The sequence below is a fragment of the Mesoplodon bidens genome (assembly GCF_964165515.1).
Source record: "Mesoplodon bidens genome assembly, chromosome: 18".
Classification (NCBI taxonomy): Eukaryota; Metazoa; Chordata; class Mammalia; order Artiodactyla; family Ziphiidae; genus Mesoplodon; species Mesoplodon bidens.
Window position 1 is genome coordinate 41001077 of NC_138175.1, and position 19971 is coordinate 41021047.

Consider the following 19971-nt stretch of genomic DNA (forward strand, 5'->3'; position numbering starts at 1 on the left):
CACATATATAGACACATCAATATACATATATACATCTATACACATCTATAAATATACAGATATATACAAATATATATATCTATACATATATATACACATCTGTATACATATACATATATACACATCAATATATATATATACATATAGAGAGAGACAGAGAGAAAGAGAGAGGTCTTTATTATAAGGAATTGGCTCACTTGATTATGGAGGCTGAGAAGTCCCATGATCTGCAGCTGGTCAGCTGGAGGCCCCAGAGAGTGGATGGTATAAGTTCCAGTCTGAGTCCAAAGGCCTGGGAAGCAGGAAGGCTGATGGTATAAGTCCCAGTCTGAGATGGAGTCCCAGCTCAGAGAGAGAGCTCCCTTACTCAGATTTGTTCTATTCAAGCCTTCCACGGATTGGATGAGGCCCACCCACACTGGGGAGGGCAATCTGCTTTCTCAGTGTACTATTCAAATGTTACTCTCTTCCAGAAACACCCTCACAGACAAATCCAGAATAGTGTTTGACCAAATATCTGGGCAACCCTTGGCCCTGTCAAGCTGATGCATAAAATTAACCATCTCAGAGATGCATCAGCAAACACTTAGTAATACCATGCAACAGGAGGCAGGGATGCCCCCAGGTTGCCCCTGACCGAGGCCAGCCAGTCCTTTCTTTATTGGCTGCCTGCAAATGTACTCCATCCGTTCAGGTACTACATCCGTTCCAGGTAGTACCTTGGAGATACTCTGAAGAGTCCAGTGTGTCTGTTTTGTGCAGGAGGTAGGCAGGCACTGATCAGTTCCTGAAAGGCTGGAGGGGTGTGCATTCCCCACAAGCCCCAGGAGGGTGTAACACCCCATGTGATGACCCACCCGTGTGTCAGGTTTCCCAGGGGGTGCCTGTTGTCTCAGGAATGACCATTTTAGAGAAATATACTAAGCAACCTCACTCCTGAAAACTTGGAGGCACTAAAGTTCAGAGACTAATTAAAATAAATCTCATTAGTTTTTTTCCCCTCTCAAACTATGCTAGTGGTTTATTAATCTGGTTTTGATTTGCTGCATGTGTTGGTCTGGCCCTGAGTTGGGCACCTCTTTATGGACTAGATTTGTACAGGGAAGCCAGCAGTGGTTCTCCGGGGGTCTCAGGGTGGGCTGAGGGGCATGCCCAGCACTGCCCACCCTTCTGGGTGCCGCCTCAGTGATACAGCGGCTGAGCGCTGGCCAGGTGGGATGCACGGGGTGCCCTCCTTGGCTCTCACCTGCATTCTTGGCACCAGACCAGAGGCTCCTCTGTCCTGATGGAGCCAAAAGGGGACTGTGGAGGTGAGAAGACTTCTCTCCTGCAGCCCCTCCAAAGGGTTGTGTGCCCTCCCTTTGGGGAAGGCACAGCCTGGGAGTTTTCTTGCCTCATGACTGAAGCTGTCTACACAGCATGACAGCAACTGGCTGCCCACAGAAAAATTCAGCCAACAAGGAGAGTATAACAACAACAATGACAGTAACTGCAGTCACCACTTTCTGTGCACTCACGCGTGCAAGCACTGCTTGCTGCTTGTGGATTATTATTATTCGCCCCTTAATCCTCACAGCGCTTTGGAGACCAGGTTCCAACTCCCCCCTTATCCCGCCCCGTCCCCTTTGCAAGGGGAGGGAACTGAGCCTCAGAGATGTGAAGCTACCCACCCAGAGTTGCCCAGCATTGATTACAGGTCATAATCCAGATCTGCCTAATTTAGAATTCCATTCTATTAACCACTGCACTGTATTGCTATTTTTACTTTTCTGGGTGAATTTTTGGCTTGTTTTAGGGAATTAATGCAACATTTCTTTGACAGTGTGTGTCCACACCCTAACCAGCTGGAGGAAAGGAAGTGACTTGTACCCACAAGGTGTGTTGACGCAGCCTCCCAGCGATTTCAAAGGGAAGTACTGTGCACCCTGGCTCCTCCCCCCTAACTCAGACTGGCCTGAGGCCTCCTTGACCCGCTTGCCTCCATTTCCCACCAGCCCAATGAGCTTAGGGAGGTGGTGGGGCAAGGAAAGGGCCACTGTGGCTGGTGGAGGCTCCCTGACCCCTGGCATGGAAAGTGGGGTGGAATTAGACGCTGGCATAGTGGAGATGATAAACTCCTGATGCCTTTTTGGAAACTGCCTTTCAACCAAGCAGCGACTGGTCTGTGGATGTGGGTGGAAATGAAAGTTCAGCCGGCCTAACCTAGGTGCCTTAAGCTTGATGCACACACAGCTTACCTTTGATGCTTTTGCATCTCCACTTCTGGCGAGGTAACCAGGCTGTTTCGACATTTATAAAAGCACATTGAATAAATGTTCAGAAAAGGATTGGTTAAAATGGGCTCTCTTCCCATTTCCTTTTCTAAAAGGAGAGCATTGAGTTATTCTTAGTGGGGGACAGATACCTGCGTAATGATGAGAAAACAAAAAGACCCATTTGCCCGAAAGGAGACGATTCCTTTTTTTCTTTTTGTTTTGAATTAAAATTCTGTCGTTTTTCTAAGATGAACTAAAAGCCCATTTCCTTCTTCCACAGTCCCCCATCTTTGCTTTTCCTGCCTTAATGACATCCCAAACTTTTGTTGAAAATAATTGATTGAATTTAAATTTCCTTAAAAGTTTAAGAGGTAATGTTACAGTATAAATTTCCTACCAAACACTAAGTAGGGAAATATCCATTAGTGAAATTAACTACAGTTTCTAGGTAGCTAACAATGTACCGTATACAGTAGGGCATGGCTAATGAACACTGCAGTGGGTGATATTTCATTATACAAATTAATGCTCACATTTTAATGGGAAAGTCACATAATGAATCTCGGCTTCAGTGACAGCAATTAGAGACACAGATTGTCCCCTTCTGGACAAGGCACTGTTTAGCAATAAGCAGCTGTGTGAAAAGTCTTCAGGTTTACAATATATATATGCTTTGGGGGAATTAGTGTACAATTTATATTAATGTACTGAAGCTTCTCTGCAAAGGCACCACCATATTTATCTCTCCTGGTATTAACTAAGTAAAGACATGTAGAAAGACTAAATAAATATCAAATAGAGGATGCAAATACAGGAAAATATTAGGTTACCCAACTTAAAAGTGAAAACACTTTTGGGGTTTTAACATACACACACGAGAAAGTTAGAAACATGAAGCCCTTCTTAAAAGCTTGATAAAGGGATTTCCAACGAGAATAAAATGAATCCCCCTGTTATTTTTGGAGAAGCACTATAGGGAACTTGCTCTGAATAGTTCCAGAATAACTCCCCAGAACAGTGAGGTTTCCTTGAATATCAAGTGCAAAGTGAGGCTCAAAATGATGAAAGACATGACCATGTAAAAATAGGTACAATGAACTAATTAAACCACTTGGTCATATATTTCTTAAAATTTATGATACAACGACTTGGAGAAGTTATCAATGATATTCCAGAATTGAATATACATCTTATGCCATGTGTCAGTGGGTAGCTGGTTTAATGTAAGATGGTTCCAATAATTTCATTAGACCATGGAATGATGAACTGATGATTTTTTAAATTTATTACGCCTTTTCTAGCAAAACTCTCTTCTCTAGAAATGCATTGTTTGGGCCCACTTCTTGTTCCTTTAAAATATTGTGAGAAGTTTCCCCACAGAAACCTACTTTGTCCTTCCCTGCTTCCTTCGGTAGGTGAATGACTCATCCCTGGTCATCCTTTTCCCAGACACAAGTTTCGTAGACCAGACCTGGTCTGCAGAATAGGGTCTTTGGCCCTCTCTGCGTTTGAAAAAGTTTTTAAGTACGTGCCAATATTTTAAAACTGGGATATTGCATGTAGAAATCTGGAAGCAAGGCTTTCCTTAGATAGAGGTCCTTGTGTCCACTGCTGGTGGCATTGGGTGGCGGTGGCCCTCCAGGAGAGGTGGGTGGCCCCCACCCCGCTGTTTCGCACACTCCTATCATCTGCTCAGCTCTGAAAGCATCTGAGTGTATGGCTCCTGCAACAGGCAGATGCAAAGACATTGAATGCGAACATTGTGGAGGTGACCAGAGGGCTCATGGCACCCTGGAAAGCCTTGGGCAGTCTGTCCGATTCCCCCCAGTAGATTTGGACTCATTTATGGGTCTGAGTGGGCAGTCATTCAACTGGACAGAGCTGCTGGCAGGGTCTGAGGTTGTCTGGGCCACGGGGCCGCACAGAACGTCTTTCCGAGTCTCAGGCAGAGCCCTGCCCGGGGCGGGGAAGCGGGCTGGGTGGGATGACGCTGACTAACAAGCAGCTCTTAGCACAGGACTCGGCGTTTGTCAGTTGACGAAACCGAAGAGCAGACCTTGACCGTACCTCAGAGCCCACTGAATGTGCTGACAGGTTTTTCCCACCCAGTCCAGGCCACTGTTGTGAGACGTTTGCCTCCTGAGAGCTCTGAAATGTGCCCTTCAGGGAGGCTGCTTGGGAAACAGCTGGACTGTTTCCAGTGAAACGAGAGCCTTGGGTGGCCAGGCTTCCCCAGGGGGATGTGCTCACCCCTGGGTCTGCCCACCAGAAACGCACCCCAGCCAGGGCTAGTGGTGGTCTCAAAAGCATTTCCTTGTACCCTTCGTAGTGATGAAGCCCAGGAAAGGCTTCAAGGACGAGAGGACGATAGTGGTTATCCAAATCATTTAGGGGTTATAAAGAAAATAAAATCAGGTTTTTGTTCATTTTTAAAATGAAACATCCAAAGCGGGTGCGTTTATCCCATGCAGCTCACTCTGGAGCATTTCTCTGGGGAATTGGGTGGTAGCAGGCAGTCACCCAAATAAAGTCTCTCAGGAACTTGGAGGTGGAGCTACGTGGAGAAACCACTGCAAGGGCTGTTCCAGGGTGTGTGCACGGGCAGTGCATAGAAGGCTTTCTAGAGCCTGTGCAGTCAAAATAATCCTTGAGGACTCTCGTTAAGTGGCCCCGAATTTACCAGGGCCTGGATCCTTGGAGGCTTAGATGCTAAGAATGAACCATTCTTGTTTCTCAGATGTGGCCTCTTTTCCCTGGAACAGTGGTGGTCAAGGCCTGTTTTGAACTTTAAAAGAACAGTGGGTCAAGTGAAGAGATCCTCTCCTGCACTGTGTGATGTGTATGTGATGTGTAGTGTGTGTTTGTGATGTGTGGTGTGTGTTTTTGATGTGTGGTGTGTGTGTGTGTATGTGATGTGTGGTGTGTATGTGTGTGTGTATGTGATGTGTGGTGTGTGTGTGGTGTGTATGTGATGTGTGGGGTGTGTGTGGTGTGTATGTGATGTGTGGGGTGTGTGTGTGATCTGTGGTGTGTGTTTCTGATGTGTGGGCTGTGTTTGTGATGTGTGGTGTGTATGTGTGTGTGTGTGTATGTGATGTGTGGTGTGTGTGTGTGTGATGTATTGTGTGTGTGATGTGTGTGTGATGTGTGGTGTGTGTGGTGTGTATGTGTGTGTGTGATGTGTGGTGCGTATGTGTGTGTGTGTATCTGATGTGTGGTGTGTGTGTGGTGTGTATGTGATGTGTGGTGTGTGTGATGTGTGTGTGGTGTGTGTATGTGGTGTGTGGTGTTTGTATGTGGTGTGTATGTGATGTGTAGTGTGTGTGCTGTGTGGTGTGTGTGTGGTGTGTGTGATGTGTGGTGTGTGTGTGGTGAGTATGTGATGTGTGGTGTGTGTGATGTGTGTGTGTGCGATGTGTGGTGTGTGTGTGGTGTGTATGTGATGTGTAATGTGTGTGATGTGTGTGTGGTGTGTGTGGTATGTATGTAATGTGTGGTGTGTGTATGTGGTGTGTGGTGTTTGTATGTGGTGTGTATGTGATGTGTAGTGTGTGTGGTGTGTGTGATGTGTGGTTGTGTGTGTATGTGTGTGATGTGTGGTGTGTGTGTGGTGAGTATGTGATGTGTGGTGTGTGTGATGTGTGTGTGTGCGATGTGTGGTGTGTGTGTGGTGTGTATGTGATGTGTAATGTGTGTGATGTGTGTGTGGTGTGTGTGGTATGTATGTAATGTGTGGTGTGTGTGATGTGTGGTTGTGTGTGATGTGTAGTGTGTGTGATGTGTGGTGTGTGTGCGGTATGTATGTAATGTGTGGTGTGTGTGATGTGTGGTTTTGCGTGTATGTGTGTGATGTGTGTGTGTGTGTGGTGAGTATGTGATGTGTAGTGTGTGTGATGTGTAGTTTGTGTGATGTGTGGTGTGTGTGGTGTGTATGTGAAGTGTGTGTGGTGTGCATTGTGTGGTTGTGCGTGTGTATGTGTGTGATGTGTGGTGTGTGTGTGTGGTGAGTGTGTGATGTTTGGCGTGTGTGTTTGTAATGTATGTTGTGTGTGTGTGTGATGTGTGGTGTGTGTGTGTGTGCCTCTTTCTTTAATGATCCTATGATATGTCTCCTCTCAAAGCCATGAGAGCAGGGGCCTTGTCTCTGTGGTTCTTCACTCAATTCCCAGCACCAAGAACAGTACTTGGGGGGTAGGGGCTGCTCATTCAATAGAGACTGTGTGAACGAATCCATGTGTTTCCGGGTGTGCGGGTACATACATGTATGGACACGTATGCCTCTGGCATCATTCAGGAGACTTTGTTTAGCCCTTAACATGACTTTTAGAGTTGACCTGATGCCATAGAGAACATGTGCTCCGACTTGCCACATTATAGGTCGGGGAAGCAAAGGTCCCAAGATAGGAATGCCCAGTGGAGCAAAAATAACACAGGTTCTCTGTCCCCAGTCCAGACTCTCCAAATGCCTCCTGGGGTCCAGAGGTCCAGATTAGCTTCCCTGGTACACTGTTCCCACAGTATCGACCTAAAAGAGTACTTCCCAGGGAGGCTCTATGTAGTGGTTCTGCACCCAGGCGCCACAGAGGGTCACGTGGGGGCCTTTGAAAGACCCCAGAGCCCAGTCTGTCCCGGGAACTCAGAATTTCTGGAGGTGGAAGTGGGACCAGGTATCAGCACTTTTGAAAGCTCCCCAAGCTGTTCCACTTTGGTTTTTCAAAATGTACTGTTTACAGTTTTAGCATCAGAATCATCAGGGGCACTTACTAGAAGCACCCACTTCTGGACCCACCCCAGACCCAGGGAATCAGAACTGCTCTGCCTTAGGTCCCAGAACTGGTGTTTTATACTCTCCTGGGGATTCAATGCTCAGTACAGTCTGACAACCACTGCTCCAGTGAGCATTTCAAGTGTGTGTCCCTTGGAAATCTACGCACATCTTCCGAGCATCCCTGCAGTCAGCCAAGAAAGGCAGTCCCCACTCCACCCAGGCCTGGAGGGAAGGTCTACGTTTTCTCTCTGCAGCTCCTGCTGATGGATGCCCATGCATGCTCTACAAACCCTTTGCCAGATGCACTTAATCGTTTCCAGGTGCACTTTTGAAATGCAACCCGAGTCTCATCCAGTACCTGTAGGCACCTCTGCCAACTCTCACTGCAGGGCCCTCCCCCCGGGTTTACAGCAACCCGTGGGCCAGGATCTTGAGATCCTCATCAGGCTCTCCTACCACAAGCCCCGCAGACACCCCCTCAGCTTCAGGGGCTGCCTCTTCTCCAACTGGCACTGGACTTCTAGGTCAGCCCAGAAGTACCCCGTCCACAGTGCCCATCCCACTGAGGGTGTCCCCTAGTCTCCAGTGAGATGTCCAAATAGCAGTGGCTGAAGTGAATCCAAGCCTAACAAGGGGATTGACTTCAAGAAGTGGGAAATGGTGCCTGAAGCCATTTGTACCTTTACATCAAAGGGGAGTGAGCCTTCCTCTAGATCCATGTCATTGGTCTAGAGACAATGTGACCTTTGCATTCAGAAAAAGAGATTCCCAGCTGGGAATCTGATGGGTCCAGAGGAAACCTTCAGCTGCTGGTAGGAGGGAAAGAGGAGCACATAGCCACCATTTGATGAGGCAGGCATAGCTTCTCCCAGGCTGGAGCGCACAGTCTGGAGGTGACCTGGAGTCCTCTGCTCAGAACCTGGGCTGGTGGTCCTCTTATTTACAAAATGCATGCATCCCCCCCACCCCACCCCCAACAAGTGCCTTACCCCCAAATGGCCTATGCCTGGAGAACTGGGAGTCACGGCATCAGCTGAGACTAGACACAGTAAAATGTCTCCAGAATACACCATTCACCCATGACTTGCTGTGGCTTTTAGATCAGTGCGTTTTACAATAGAATAGAGGAAGCGGTGGGGGATGCTTGAATTTCCTCGGAGAATTATTTGTGGATATTGACAGGGAGTTGTTGTGAACCAGCTCCTGGGAACTCTAACAGTCCCATTCCTTCCAGAGAGCTTTTCGATTCCAAAGTCCAGAGAAGACCCTGGATTGTGAACAAATTATTGGAATATATTTAAATCCGCATTTGTTTGCCCTCCCCTCTTCCTCTCTCCTACAACGCAGGCAGGTCTAAGTTGTATGTTATGGTATCTTTCCCATAGTGAAAAGAACAATAGAAGTTGTGTGTTGGATTTAAATAAATATTTAATTCATGAAAATGATCTTATATGTTTTAAAACAGTCTTTAAAGCTATTTTTATTCTCTAGAAAGTGCTTATTATCGGTAAATTACACATTTTACTACCAGAGCATTAGGTTTGCCATTAGTACAAATTTAAGGCACTACAAAGACCAGTAGATAATGTTAATTTCAAATACAGAAACTAAATATATTTTGTGCCTTTTTATTACTCATTTTCTTTTAAGTTTTATTGACTGCTTTTTATCTTAACTATATGTCTTTACATGCTGCAATCATAATGCACTGTAATGGTATTAATATTTTATAGAATCGGTATTTATAGTTCTTTATTTAGAAACAATGCAGTAGGTCTGCGGATATCTGAGCCCGTCTGGAATGGTGCCCTCCAAATAATGATAAATTACTTGTGCAGTATGCCATTTGCTAATTATATCCATGATTTACTGCAGAGCAAGACTTAAATCATTCATTTCAGTCTTGCGTAACAGTGCCATAAAATTTTTAGGTTTAAAAATGGTTTCCATGTGTATAATTTAAACAAATTTTAGAGCTATTGTATACACAAAATATTGCAACCACCCATTTGTTACATACTTTGTCTTTTTAAACTTCTACTTTTAATGATCACTGTGGTTGAAATTATTATGCTTAATTTTCATAATCATAGCTTTTAAATCTACAGCCGTTTTCACATGTTAGATAAAGAAAAAGATAGCTAATTGTGTGTAGATAGTATGTCATTCCTGAATAGTCCCAAATGGTACAAAATCATTAAAAAAGCTTAAGAGTACGAATTATTCTTCTATTAAAAAACAGTTGTTCTCTAACTAATTATTAGTTTGAGCTGCTTTGTTTCCAAGAACAAATGTTGATCCTTCTAGCCTTGTTCAGCACACCAAAATGAGATTAACACTTTTTTTTTCTTTCTCCTTATACCAAAATCTTGCAGGTGAGAAACCCTACAAATGTCCCCACTGTGATTATGCCGGCACCCAATCAGCCTCCTTAAAATACCACCTAGAGCGGCACCACCGGGAGCGGCAGAACGGAGCCGGGCCACTGTCTGGGCAGCCCCTGAACCAAGACCACAGGGACGAGCTGTCCAACAAAGCTGCTTTGTTTATCAGGCCAGACATCCTGAGGGGCGCCTTTAAGGGTCTCCCCGGAATCGACTTCAGAGGTGGCCCTGCGTCTCAGCAGTGGACATCAGGGGTGTTCTCATCTGGAGATCACTCAGGGCAGGCCACTGGCTTGTCTTCTGAGGCTCCTTCAGACACTCTGAAAGGTACCGACCTTCCTTCCAAAAGCACCCACTTCTCCGAAATCGGGAGAGCTTATCAAAGTATCGTGAACAACGGTGTGAATTTCCAAGGGTCCTTGCAAGCGTTCATGGACAGCTTTGTCCTAAGCTCCTTGAAGAAGGAGAAGGACATGAAGGACAAAGCCCTCTCTGACCCTCCTTCCATGAAGGTCCACGGGGCAGACGGCGGCGAGGAGAAGGCGGGCGGCAAGGCGGCCCCCAGGAAGTCTGAGAAGTCTCAGTACGAGCCCCTGGACTTGTCCGTGCGGCCGGACGCCGCCTCCCTCCCAGGCTCCTCGGTGACTGTACAAGACAGCATCGCGTGGCATGGCTGCTTGTTTTGTGCTTTCACGACGTCCTCTATGGAGCTGATGGCCCTTCATCTCCAGGCCAACCACCTGGGCAAATCGAAACGCAAAGATAGTGCCGTCGGGGTGACGGTCAATTGCAAAGACCAAGCCCGGGAGGCCAGTAAAGTGGCCCTGTTGCCCTCGGTACAATCAAGCAAAGAGATGGCGCTTTCCACCATGATGGGGCCTCTAGACTCGGCTTCTGAAAAGATGGCCCAAGGACAGGTCAAAGAGACTCTGGGGGAGCAGAAGGGTGGCCCGTGGCCCGGCCACGTGGACCCCACGTTCTGTAACTTCCCGTCAGACTTCTACAAGCAGTTCGGTGTTTACCCAGGTCTGCTGGGCTCGGGGGCCTCCAGTTCCTGCCCCAACAGGGAGCCCGACGGGAAGGCCCACTTGGAAGATGATGCCCCGATCCTGATCCCTGAAACCACAAATAAGAGCACTACTGACGACCTCTCGGACATCGCCTCCTCAGAGGACATGGACTCCTCCAAAGGAGAAAACAACGAGGAAGAGGATATCGACACGGAGCCGGAGGTGATGAGCAAGCCGCCTGCCCTGAGCAAGGACGGGGGCAGCGACGGTGGGGATGGCCTGCTGCCCGCAGGCGCCCCACAGCCCATCCAGGGACTGGTCTCCCCTCTACCCCAGGCATCGGAGAAGCAGTGGCACAGCCCGGGCCTTCTTCCAGCCCAGGACCCCGTGGCGAGCCTGCCCAAGCCAGAGCGGGGGCCCCAGGGCCTGGAGAAGCCAATGAACGTGCTGTCGGTCCTCAGGGCCTACAGCGCCGATGGCTTAGCAGCCTTTAACGGACTTGCAAGTAGCACAGCAAATTCTGGATGTATCAAGAGGCCAGACTTGTGTGGTAAGTTTTAGAATCCTCTTCCTTTAGTTCATTTCCCAAAACATCAGTGCTGATTTGTGCATTTTTAAAAAATGGGGTAGACTTATCCACGAGCAGATTTTGAACTACGCATAAAAAGTACCCCGACTATGCTGTATATGCAATATAGACAATCATGAGAGTCAACTTCATTTAGAAGTGTTGGACCTCGTACTTTTGTGTTTCAGTTTGCATCATTGTGATCTGAAATGCCTGTACGGAAGGCACGGAAAAGGGGGCGGGGTCTCACAGTGTGCACTACTCCTGTTTTTAACCCATAACTTGAGGGGGAAAGGAAAAATTTCTAAAAACAAAAAGAGAGAGAGACATGGTAACTTGCAAACTTTTCAGTCTTTTCAACTTATGCATAAGATGCCTAAAGACAATCCCTTACTGCTTTGCTAAGCCAAATCTGCTTTCTGAAACTTTTCTTTATAATGACTTGAGGATACTAAAATCATATCACACTAACCACAATGTAGAAATAAAATGACCCTCTCTCCAAACAGGGAGATGGTTTGGGGTGTTTGTGATTCATCTTCAGACATATCAAATGGCAGTTACTGTGACTTTGGCCTTCTATTATTGCCTTCTGTCTGTCTGTTTCTTCACCTGTTGTTCGAACAAGAATGTACATTATGAAGTCCCTGGTTAGCAGGGTTGTGATCCTGTGTGTCTTGGATTTATGCCTGCCTGATCTCGTTAGCAAACTGGCATTTCTTTACCTCCTTAAAGAATATGGTTACTCCAAAGTAATTCCAGATCTTAAAAAGTAATGCTAGATTTGAAGCCTAGAACTGCATCAAATCAATGTTGGCTTGGGCAGGGAGGATCAAAGTCATTCTCTTGTCACCCAGATATTCTTATTCGAAAGCCTTTCTCCGAATCGAAGCTCAGTATGTTATTCCCAGCCCCAAATATCCTCACTAGAGACAAATGACCACGGTACCTTTCCATCTGTAATCTATGAATGAATTTCTGTGACTTTACTTCACTTGTTGAAAAAAGGAAAGAAATAAGGAAGGAAGCAAAGAAGGGAGGAAGGAAAGGAGAGAAGAAGGAAGGAAAATGGATGGAAGGGAGTAGTATTTAACTTCTGAATCCTGACATTCCTTTTAGCACAGAGTGGGATTCAGCAAGCTGGACTCAGTTCATAATTTAAACTGATGTATTTCTTTTTCCCTCTCCTTCCCTAATTCACTAAGAACTGGATCAAGCAGTCAGAAATATTTTTTGAATTGTCAAAAATCACTAAATGGATTTCTGACAGCTCAAAAAAATATTGACAATTCCTTATGCTGAATGATTCATAAGGCCCCATTAACCAGCACCCCCAGATCTATTTTTAGCCACATACAATTCATTACTTTTGAAGCTGTTAAAAACAGTATTTAAAAGAAAGAGAAAAGAGTTTTATGTCAGTCCAATTTTTTTTTGCTCTTTTTTTTTATTGTTGTTTTTAAGTTTGTGATTGGAGTGCTTTCTTTTTTATTGTTGTTTGGGTTTTTTTTTTTAAGTCTATTTTCAGTTCTTTCAAATACCTACGTAGGACCCATAGTTCCTGCCAGGAATCCATGCATCAGAAAAGATCAAAACCTGGCATGTTTATAAGCTCATTATTATTGAAATGAGCTCATATTACCCCTATTAATTTTCTCATCGTCCTATCAATGCCGAAGGAAGGCTGCCCGCCTTTGAGGAAGCGTGCCCACTTGTGTCCTTTTGCACCAGGCGAGGGTGGAGGGGAAGGCAGCACCAGGAAGCCCTTTCCTCCGAGCTGCAGCTCTTAGGCCCTTTTACACCCTCCCAGAATAGCAGCTCACCACACTTCCCTGACATTTCCAGGGTACGTGCAAAAAAACTTGCTTAGTCAACCTTTCAGCCATTGGGCGAAAGAGCCTGAGATGTAAGTCGTGGCCTCTCTCCCAAAAGGGGAGTGAAGACCCTCAGGCCAGCCAGGCTCCAAGGCACCTGGTCACTTCCCAGCGGACGGTCCAGGTCCCACTGATCCACCTTGAACTCATGGTGAGATGCCAAAACTAACTCCGGCCAAAAAATGCCTATTTTTAGAGTGCACAAGTTCTGCATTTCATTTATCCTAATTTCTTCTGCATCCTCCCTCTTGCTTTAGCTTGGGAGCAGGCGAGGAAGGCCCTTCTCTGGCCTTTGTGTTTGCTTGGTTGGGGTGGAAGCCCTGTCCTTTCGCCTCCAGGATGGCCTGACTCTGTCCAGTTCTCATTCCCCCTTCCCATACCTGGCCCACCATCATCAAAATCCTCTTCTTGTTTTCTTATTGGCTGCTGTGACCCAGGAGGGCCAGGCATATTCATCCTTCCTAAGAGTTGATATCTGTGAGGAAAACTTAAACCCACTGAGCTACAAAGGGGGCATTTGAGGACATTTTTTCTTACTGCCTAGTTTACTGCCTTTCTAGCATTGCAAAAAGCACAAGCAATAGTTGAAAACTTCAAACTCCCATTGGCTTGACTTTGCCAGGGTGGAAATGATATTGGCACAAGGAATCAAATATTCCTAATGTTTATTCCCTCCTCTCTGCTCCACTCAGAGTAGATATGGATTTCCAAACTGGCCCACCAGCTTAATAGCTGGTTTCCTCAAGAAGCTGGGCTTTGCCTAACCAAAGAATTATTCTGATAGTTCTCAACTTAAGAGAGTTTGGGGTCTGATTTTATCTGGTTAGTAAACCCAAATCCCCACTTTGACACCCTTAGAAACAGGCTTGTGGGAGGAGCTAATGTCTGTCTGTTTCTACTCTCATGAGTGTAGAAGTGTTAGAAGAAGCATCAGTAAAGATATTGTTCAAATCACATAGACCCCCCCGCCCCCCCCCACTAGAGCTCAGTGGCTCTGCTGACACATGCTAGTAAGTGGAGAAGGTGGCTTCTAACCCTAAGTCTGTGGGTGATCTTCATGCTATAGGCTCTACTTCTGGATGCTTCCTTAATTCTGCATGCCTGCTTTCTGACTTTTAAAACTCTGGCCTTTCATTCCTTGGTGTCATGGACCTGGGGTCCTGGACAATGTGCACTGTCCACTGCTAGGCAACCCAGCCAGCCGGGTGGGGGAGGTATGTAGCATGTGCCAACGTTGAGAGCTTGAGCATGAATTTTCAAAAGATCAGAGGCACACTACAGATAATTCCGAGGAGGCGGTTGAGCCATCTTGGATTAAGCTGAAGGACATGCACTGTTGCTTCTAGAGTGAGTCAGTTCCCACTCTAGGCCTGATCTCGTTACAAGAAATCCTGCTCCAATCGAAGTCCCCATTTCGTGAGGTGGTTTCCAGACTCCAGGCATGGCCTACCTTTCTTTTTTCTGTTGAAGAGCATAATGTACAAGGGCACTCCCGGCCGTTGGAGAACTCGGATGTGCCCTCGGTGTTTTGGGAATGGGTTTGACCTTGGTTTTGTAATGGGACAAGATCCACGTGAGTATTTAATAAGGGGGGCAAGGGCAGACCAGGGCAGCGTCACATCCACTGACAAGACAAGGCAGACAGCCCCTTTGTCCAGCCTGAGAAATCTGACAAACTATTGGGACAGCCAGTAGCTTCGAGATCTGAGAGTGCTCTGGTGGGCCCTAGTCAGCACAGAGGCTGGGCTGCACAGCACCTGGGGGGCTGGCTGCATGGCCCAGGTACAGAGCCTGCTTCACTCCAGAGTTTGTGGATTTAGAAAGCAACCCTTACTTTTGCTTTTGAACCTGAGACAGATGTCTGGGAGCCATCGTCTATTGAGTCTTGCAAGCAGTTTGCTCTGTGTTCTTTGGTGAGCCCAGGGGTAGGGTTGATGGGGAAGAACTAAAATCAAATTAAGGGAACATGAGTGAGAAGAGTGCAACCCTCTTACTCTTCAGAGCTCTGCTCTGGAGTTACCGCCACTCAGGGAAGCCCGGCTGAGTGAGGAGAATCTATCAGCTTGTCTATTGTGGGCATGAGGCCCTTGTGTCGAGGCTGCCAGACCAAGTGACCCACCAGAGTGGGGAGGAAGCCAGTGAGAAGGCAGGGTCATTACCAGCAATAGCCCCAGTATCCCCAGTTGGGGGGAAACTGGCTTCCCTGACCCAAGTTATGCCTGCGACCCTGGATTCTCTCATAGCAATGAGAAAATTAGGACTCCCTTCCTGAAAAAAAAAGATGGGGTCCACTTAAACCTCTGTACCTCATGTATTCTAAAATGTGTGATGAAATGAACCAGGATAAGGAAGCTGAACTCTTTTAACAGGTGACTCTGACCTCCAGAAACCTTGTTGATTTCTCAGCATAGGCAGTCTGAAAATATTCAGGGGTGGGCAACTGTTTTCTTAGAAGGCCATAGAGCCCTTAGGCTTGCAGGCCCTGTGGTCTCTGCTGGGCAGCACAAAGCAGACAATAAGCAATAAGGAAGCAAATGGGCATGGCTGCGTTCCAATAAACTTCATTCACTAACACAGACAGTGGGCTAGAATTGGCCCACAGATCCAAGTTTGCTGGCCCCTGCTCTAGTATAAAGAAGGTTGTGTTGCTGTGGTCATCCTAGAGAAGACATGTGAAAGCCGTCCTCTGCTACCCCACTGGCCAGTGAGATGATGCAGGCAGGACCCAGGCCAGCAGCTACAATGTTCCATCTATTGCCATTTAATGCCAGAGATCTGAGAGATGTTCCAGAAAGAGAGAGAGAGAGAGAGGACTTGTAGACCCAGGTGGCCCAGAGTAGCTATTTCTGGAAGGTCACATCTCTACCTATGCATCAGAGACTTCCAGGGCTCTGAAAGGCTGCCCCCCATCATGGCCAATGCAGGCAGAGGAGGAAGACACAGGAGCTCTTTCTTGGCTCTGAGGTGAGCTTGATGGACAGAAGTGTGAGGATAAAAAGAGGCAATGGATGTATAAGAGCTTGGATAAATGGTTCTCAGTTGAGCTGGTATTTTCTGGAAGGGGTGAACATCTGCATGAGGCTATCACAAGGAGATGATGTCACTGCCCAAATGTCTTTTGGTTGCAGTCATCCCTTTAGCACTGAGCAGGCACAAATCTTCCTTTCCATCAAGGTTATGGAGACACATCTTATTTCCTTGGGTCTGCCTTGCCAAGTCATTGATAGCTATTTCTTGGTATGTGGGAACATTAGCTTAGAAGACAGTTCTGGCAATTTTGTGTTGACATTTCATTGCCATGTTCTCACCGTTTCAGTTTCTACCCAATTCTTCTCCTGTTAGAAGGCAAGTGCTTTGGAGTAGGAAATAAGTCCTGCCTCCTCAGTCTTTGGCCAATAAATGGCTAAGGTCTGTGGTCAGTTAGGGATTTCCAAGGGAGCCGTGGTGGAATATATGAAAACACTGTGAGCACTGCATGTGTGTGTATGAAGACACCGGAGCATAGGCTACTGGTGCACAGCCTATGACAGTTGGTACATTTTTGTGGATGATCTTAAGTTCTAAGGTGTGGCCCTGAAGCCAGCAGGTTCTAATGGAGGAAGGAGGTTAAATTAGTTAAATGGCAGAGGAAGAGAACCACAAAATCCAAATTTGCCAAGCAGACAGGCGCCCAGGCTCAGTCAACACATGTGAATGCAGTGAGCCTAGGAGGCCCAGGGAATCTCTGTTGTAAGATCTTGTCTCTAGAGCTGCCACGCTTTATTTAAAGCCAAATGAGCAATCATCCTCCTCTTCCTCTTCTTCATGAGATGACTCTCCTGTGTGTTGGCTTGCAGAGACTGTGGATAAAGCACAACTTTTGCACTCGCTTTCTTTGCCCGATTTTATCATTTTATCATGATTTCCATAGTCCAGCCTGCTCCCAGTAACAGTGTGTGTCCAGGGCCTGATGTCAGGCCTCAGTAGGGAGGACCACTTGGCTTGTCCTGAAGTCCAAGGGCAGATCCTTTCAATTAATGCAAATCACCACCCCTCCTGCCTGCTCTGCCCAGGCTGGCTGCCTCACAGCTGGCTGCAGGGCCTTTCCCTTTAACTCTGGTGGGACAAAGCACAGGTGCTGTCCCCCAGGGTCTCCTGCACAGAAGCCAGCACCCTTGCCCTCATCCAGAGGCTCCCCGTGTGCACCATGCTGACGAAGGGCATCCTCTTCGGATGGCAGCCCTCTGCAGACTCTCTCGGCATTCTATTCCTCCCCCACTTCCCTCTTTTTAAGTTACATGGGAATGCCACTGACATGATGTCGTTTGCACTGCAGGATGACAGAACTGTTGTGTGAATACCATTGTATTTGCCAAATGGTCCACTCGTCATTTCAGAACAAACAAATGGATGGTGTCTGTAAGTCGGCAAACACTGGTGACATTTAGCCTTGTTTATGTTCCTTTCCTTTTGCTGCATATTTTTGGCTCCAAAAGCTACCGTCTGAATCAACAGTGCCTCCAAAGCAGGAGAAAAGTCTGGTAGCTTTCATTTTGGTTGCCGTGTCCATGTTCTCTTTGGATCGCGTGATACCTACTGCCCAGGATCAAGCCTGAGGTGGGAGAAGAGGCCAACCAAGCTCTTTGGTTTAAAACATATATACAATGTTTTTCCTCCCTAACGATGACTTCAAATTGGGAGGGAGGAAGAGAATGCTGAGAGAAGAGAGTGTTGTCAGAACGGACACCCACATCCCTGGGGAAATGCAAACTCTCCAGGCAGGGCCAGCCACCGCCATATGCAATAGGAGCACTGTGACCCCATGGCTGTCTTGAGCTGTGTGGGGGTACTCTGGGCTTAAGTTCTGGGGTCTACCTTCTTAGGCTACTGAATCAAAGTGGTGGTTGGCACGGGCAGCCATCTAGCTGCCACATGTGCCACGGAGCACATCTTAACTGCTGAAGGAATCAGGATCTTTGTTTTTGATTTTCAGATGCTATGTGCCAAGCCCAGGTTTCCAATAAGTAGGCATCTTCTCCTATTACTTAGCGCTGATCAACAGTACCTCTACATCTAATTGCCAACCTGCTCTAGTCACATGGGCTCTTCTTGCTTTAGCCAGAGACAGAAGGACCAAATTTTATAAATATTGCTTTATTGTCATTATCCCATTAAACAATTAGGGAATGTGGCCCTGCCCTTGCTTTCAAATGCCTCTAGCCCACGTGGTTTCTGGATTGTTTAATGAATCTGCACATTTTCTTGCAGGTAAGTGACACCCCCTGTTCTAGTCGGTCTAGCTGGACTTGCCCTTGTCTGTTCGTGCTCCTCGGTGGCTATCTGCAGCTTGTTAATCGTGTAAAGTCAAGAGAAGAATGTATACACATATGTGTGTTGAATAAATAATTACTATTGGCATAGGTATGTGTATACACATGGCGCACCAACCTACGGTATATAGAGCAAAGAATCAGGGAGGCTAAAAATACTGCCCCATATGTTCCACTAGTAGCGAAGGATGGTGAAGGCTTAGTAACTTGAACGGGAGAGAAAATTCCCTCCAAGTCATGAATTCTGCATGACACACGCTGGTGGATTCGAGGTCCCTTCACCTGTGGAAACCCTGATGGGGGGCCTGCTCAGCACAGCTTCTAGAGGCGGGCCCTGCGATGGTCTCGTTGGCATTACTGCTTGTGTCTGATTGTCCTGTATTTTGTAACACTTTAGAAGAATACAGAAAAGTGCAGTAATTATCTTTCTCCATAGTATTTAAGCAGTAATATTGCTAGTTTAATATTGTGTCAGGTTGTCATGTTAACCAGGAACAGATGACAGTAAAATTCCAGTGAATAGCACCTTGATATCCACTCCTTAAAAATGGTGACTGAAGCAAAATGTGTAAACTTGTACCAGGTTATCGTGTGCTTTGGAATAGAGTATTGTTGAAGTAATTAGAAGATATATGAAGGTGTTCCTGGTAATGAAGGCATGTAAGTTATAATAATTGTAGCTTTCTGAATAAGTGTCAAACTATATCTTTAAGTGTGCTGTATGCTGAGTTACAAGTTAGGTCATTTATGAATGGAATGTAAAACAATACTAAAAATGCTTCAATAACTTATCTTGGTATTGCTAATAAAAAAAAGCTGTGAAACATTAGTGCAGTTTTGAGTCATTATGTTAATTCACTCCACAACACCCTCCACCCTTTGACGTTCCTCTGTCGGGAGACTCAACAGGACATTCAGGGAAACTAGTGATGCTGTTCCATGGTTTGTTTTCTGGGCCACCTACTGCATTTTCCACCCATTTTTAGGTGGACCCAGGAGTTACAATTCCTAATCATACAAATGTCAAGGCACCTCCTGATTTGGGTGGGGTGACCGTGGCGGGTCCAAGGAGTGCATCTCTCTGTACAGGTGTCTCTCGGGTGTGTGTCTAGACTGCATGATGGCTCACAGGCCCTGTGGGGGTCTGTGCAGGCCACTGTCCCTCATCCCTGGTGTGGAGGACTACATCTGTCCGGCCTTCCTGCAGCAAACATTAACATTTTCTTTTCATCCTGTGAAGAGTAGTTTTACACGGAAAGGTACTTGGAATTGTTGGAGTGTGGAGTATTTTTGTCCACTGAGATTTTTTGGTTGTGCCCTGGTCTGTCGTAACAGGCTTCTGCCTGCCTCGCCCTCAACCCCATCATGGCAGGTAGGGTGCAGGAAGGAAGGATTTCACTTTTCTTTTGTATTGCTCAGTTTTTTTGTCCATGGGCTGGACTTCAGGCCCCTGCCACTTCAACGGTGTTTTCAAGCTTCTCTGATTGGGTCTGTTTTGTAAACTTCTAAATTCCATGCTCACTCAGCTCCCTGGCTAACTGCTCCTGGCGGGGGGAAAGGTATTATCATCGTTTGACAGAATCCCAAGCCCCAAGCTTGGTCCCCACACTCCAAATAAACAAAGTGTCCTGTGTTCAAGGGGCTGGAAGCCCAGAACTGTCCATTTGAACAAACCTGGCCTTAGCAGCAAGACAAATGTATAACCTTGACTGCTGGAAACATTCCCTCCAGTATTTCTCATGAAAACTGTTCATGTGATCCCAACCCCAAAAACCATATAGTACAGGATTAGATTGTCTCTTA

The 19971-nt window shown here is 46.5% G+C and overlaps 1 protein-coding gene and 1 long non-coding RNA gene across 5 annotated transcripts in view; one reads left to right on the forward strand and one right to left on the reverse strand.

Annotated features, from left to right (window-relative positions):
- The window catches only part of ZNF536 (zinc finger protein 536), a gene marked incomplete at its 3' end in the record, with an annotated part of 283805 nt that extends 264758 nt beyond the window's left edge, over nt 1-19047 (forward strand). For 2 of the 3 annotated variants that reach the window (XM_081215811.1, XM_081215810.1), the window contains one exon: nt 9399-10978. In XM_081215811.1, the coding sequence (XP_081071937.1) occupies nt 9399-10978 (1580 nt within the window). Of the gene's footprint in view, nt 1-9398; nt 10979-18106 lie in introns of those variants that run through there. The other variant, XM_081215812.1, reaches the window with a different exon arrangement.
- The window catches only part of LOC308605606, a 368706-nt gene that overhangs the window by 104297 nt on the left and 244438 nt on the right, over nt 1-19971 (reverse strand). The gene's annotated exons all lie outside the window — the stretch shown is intronic.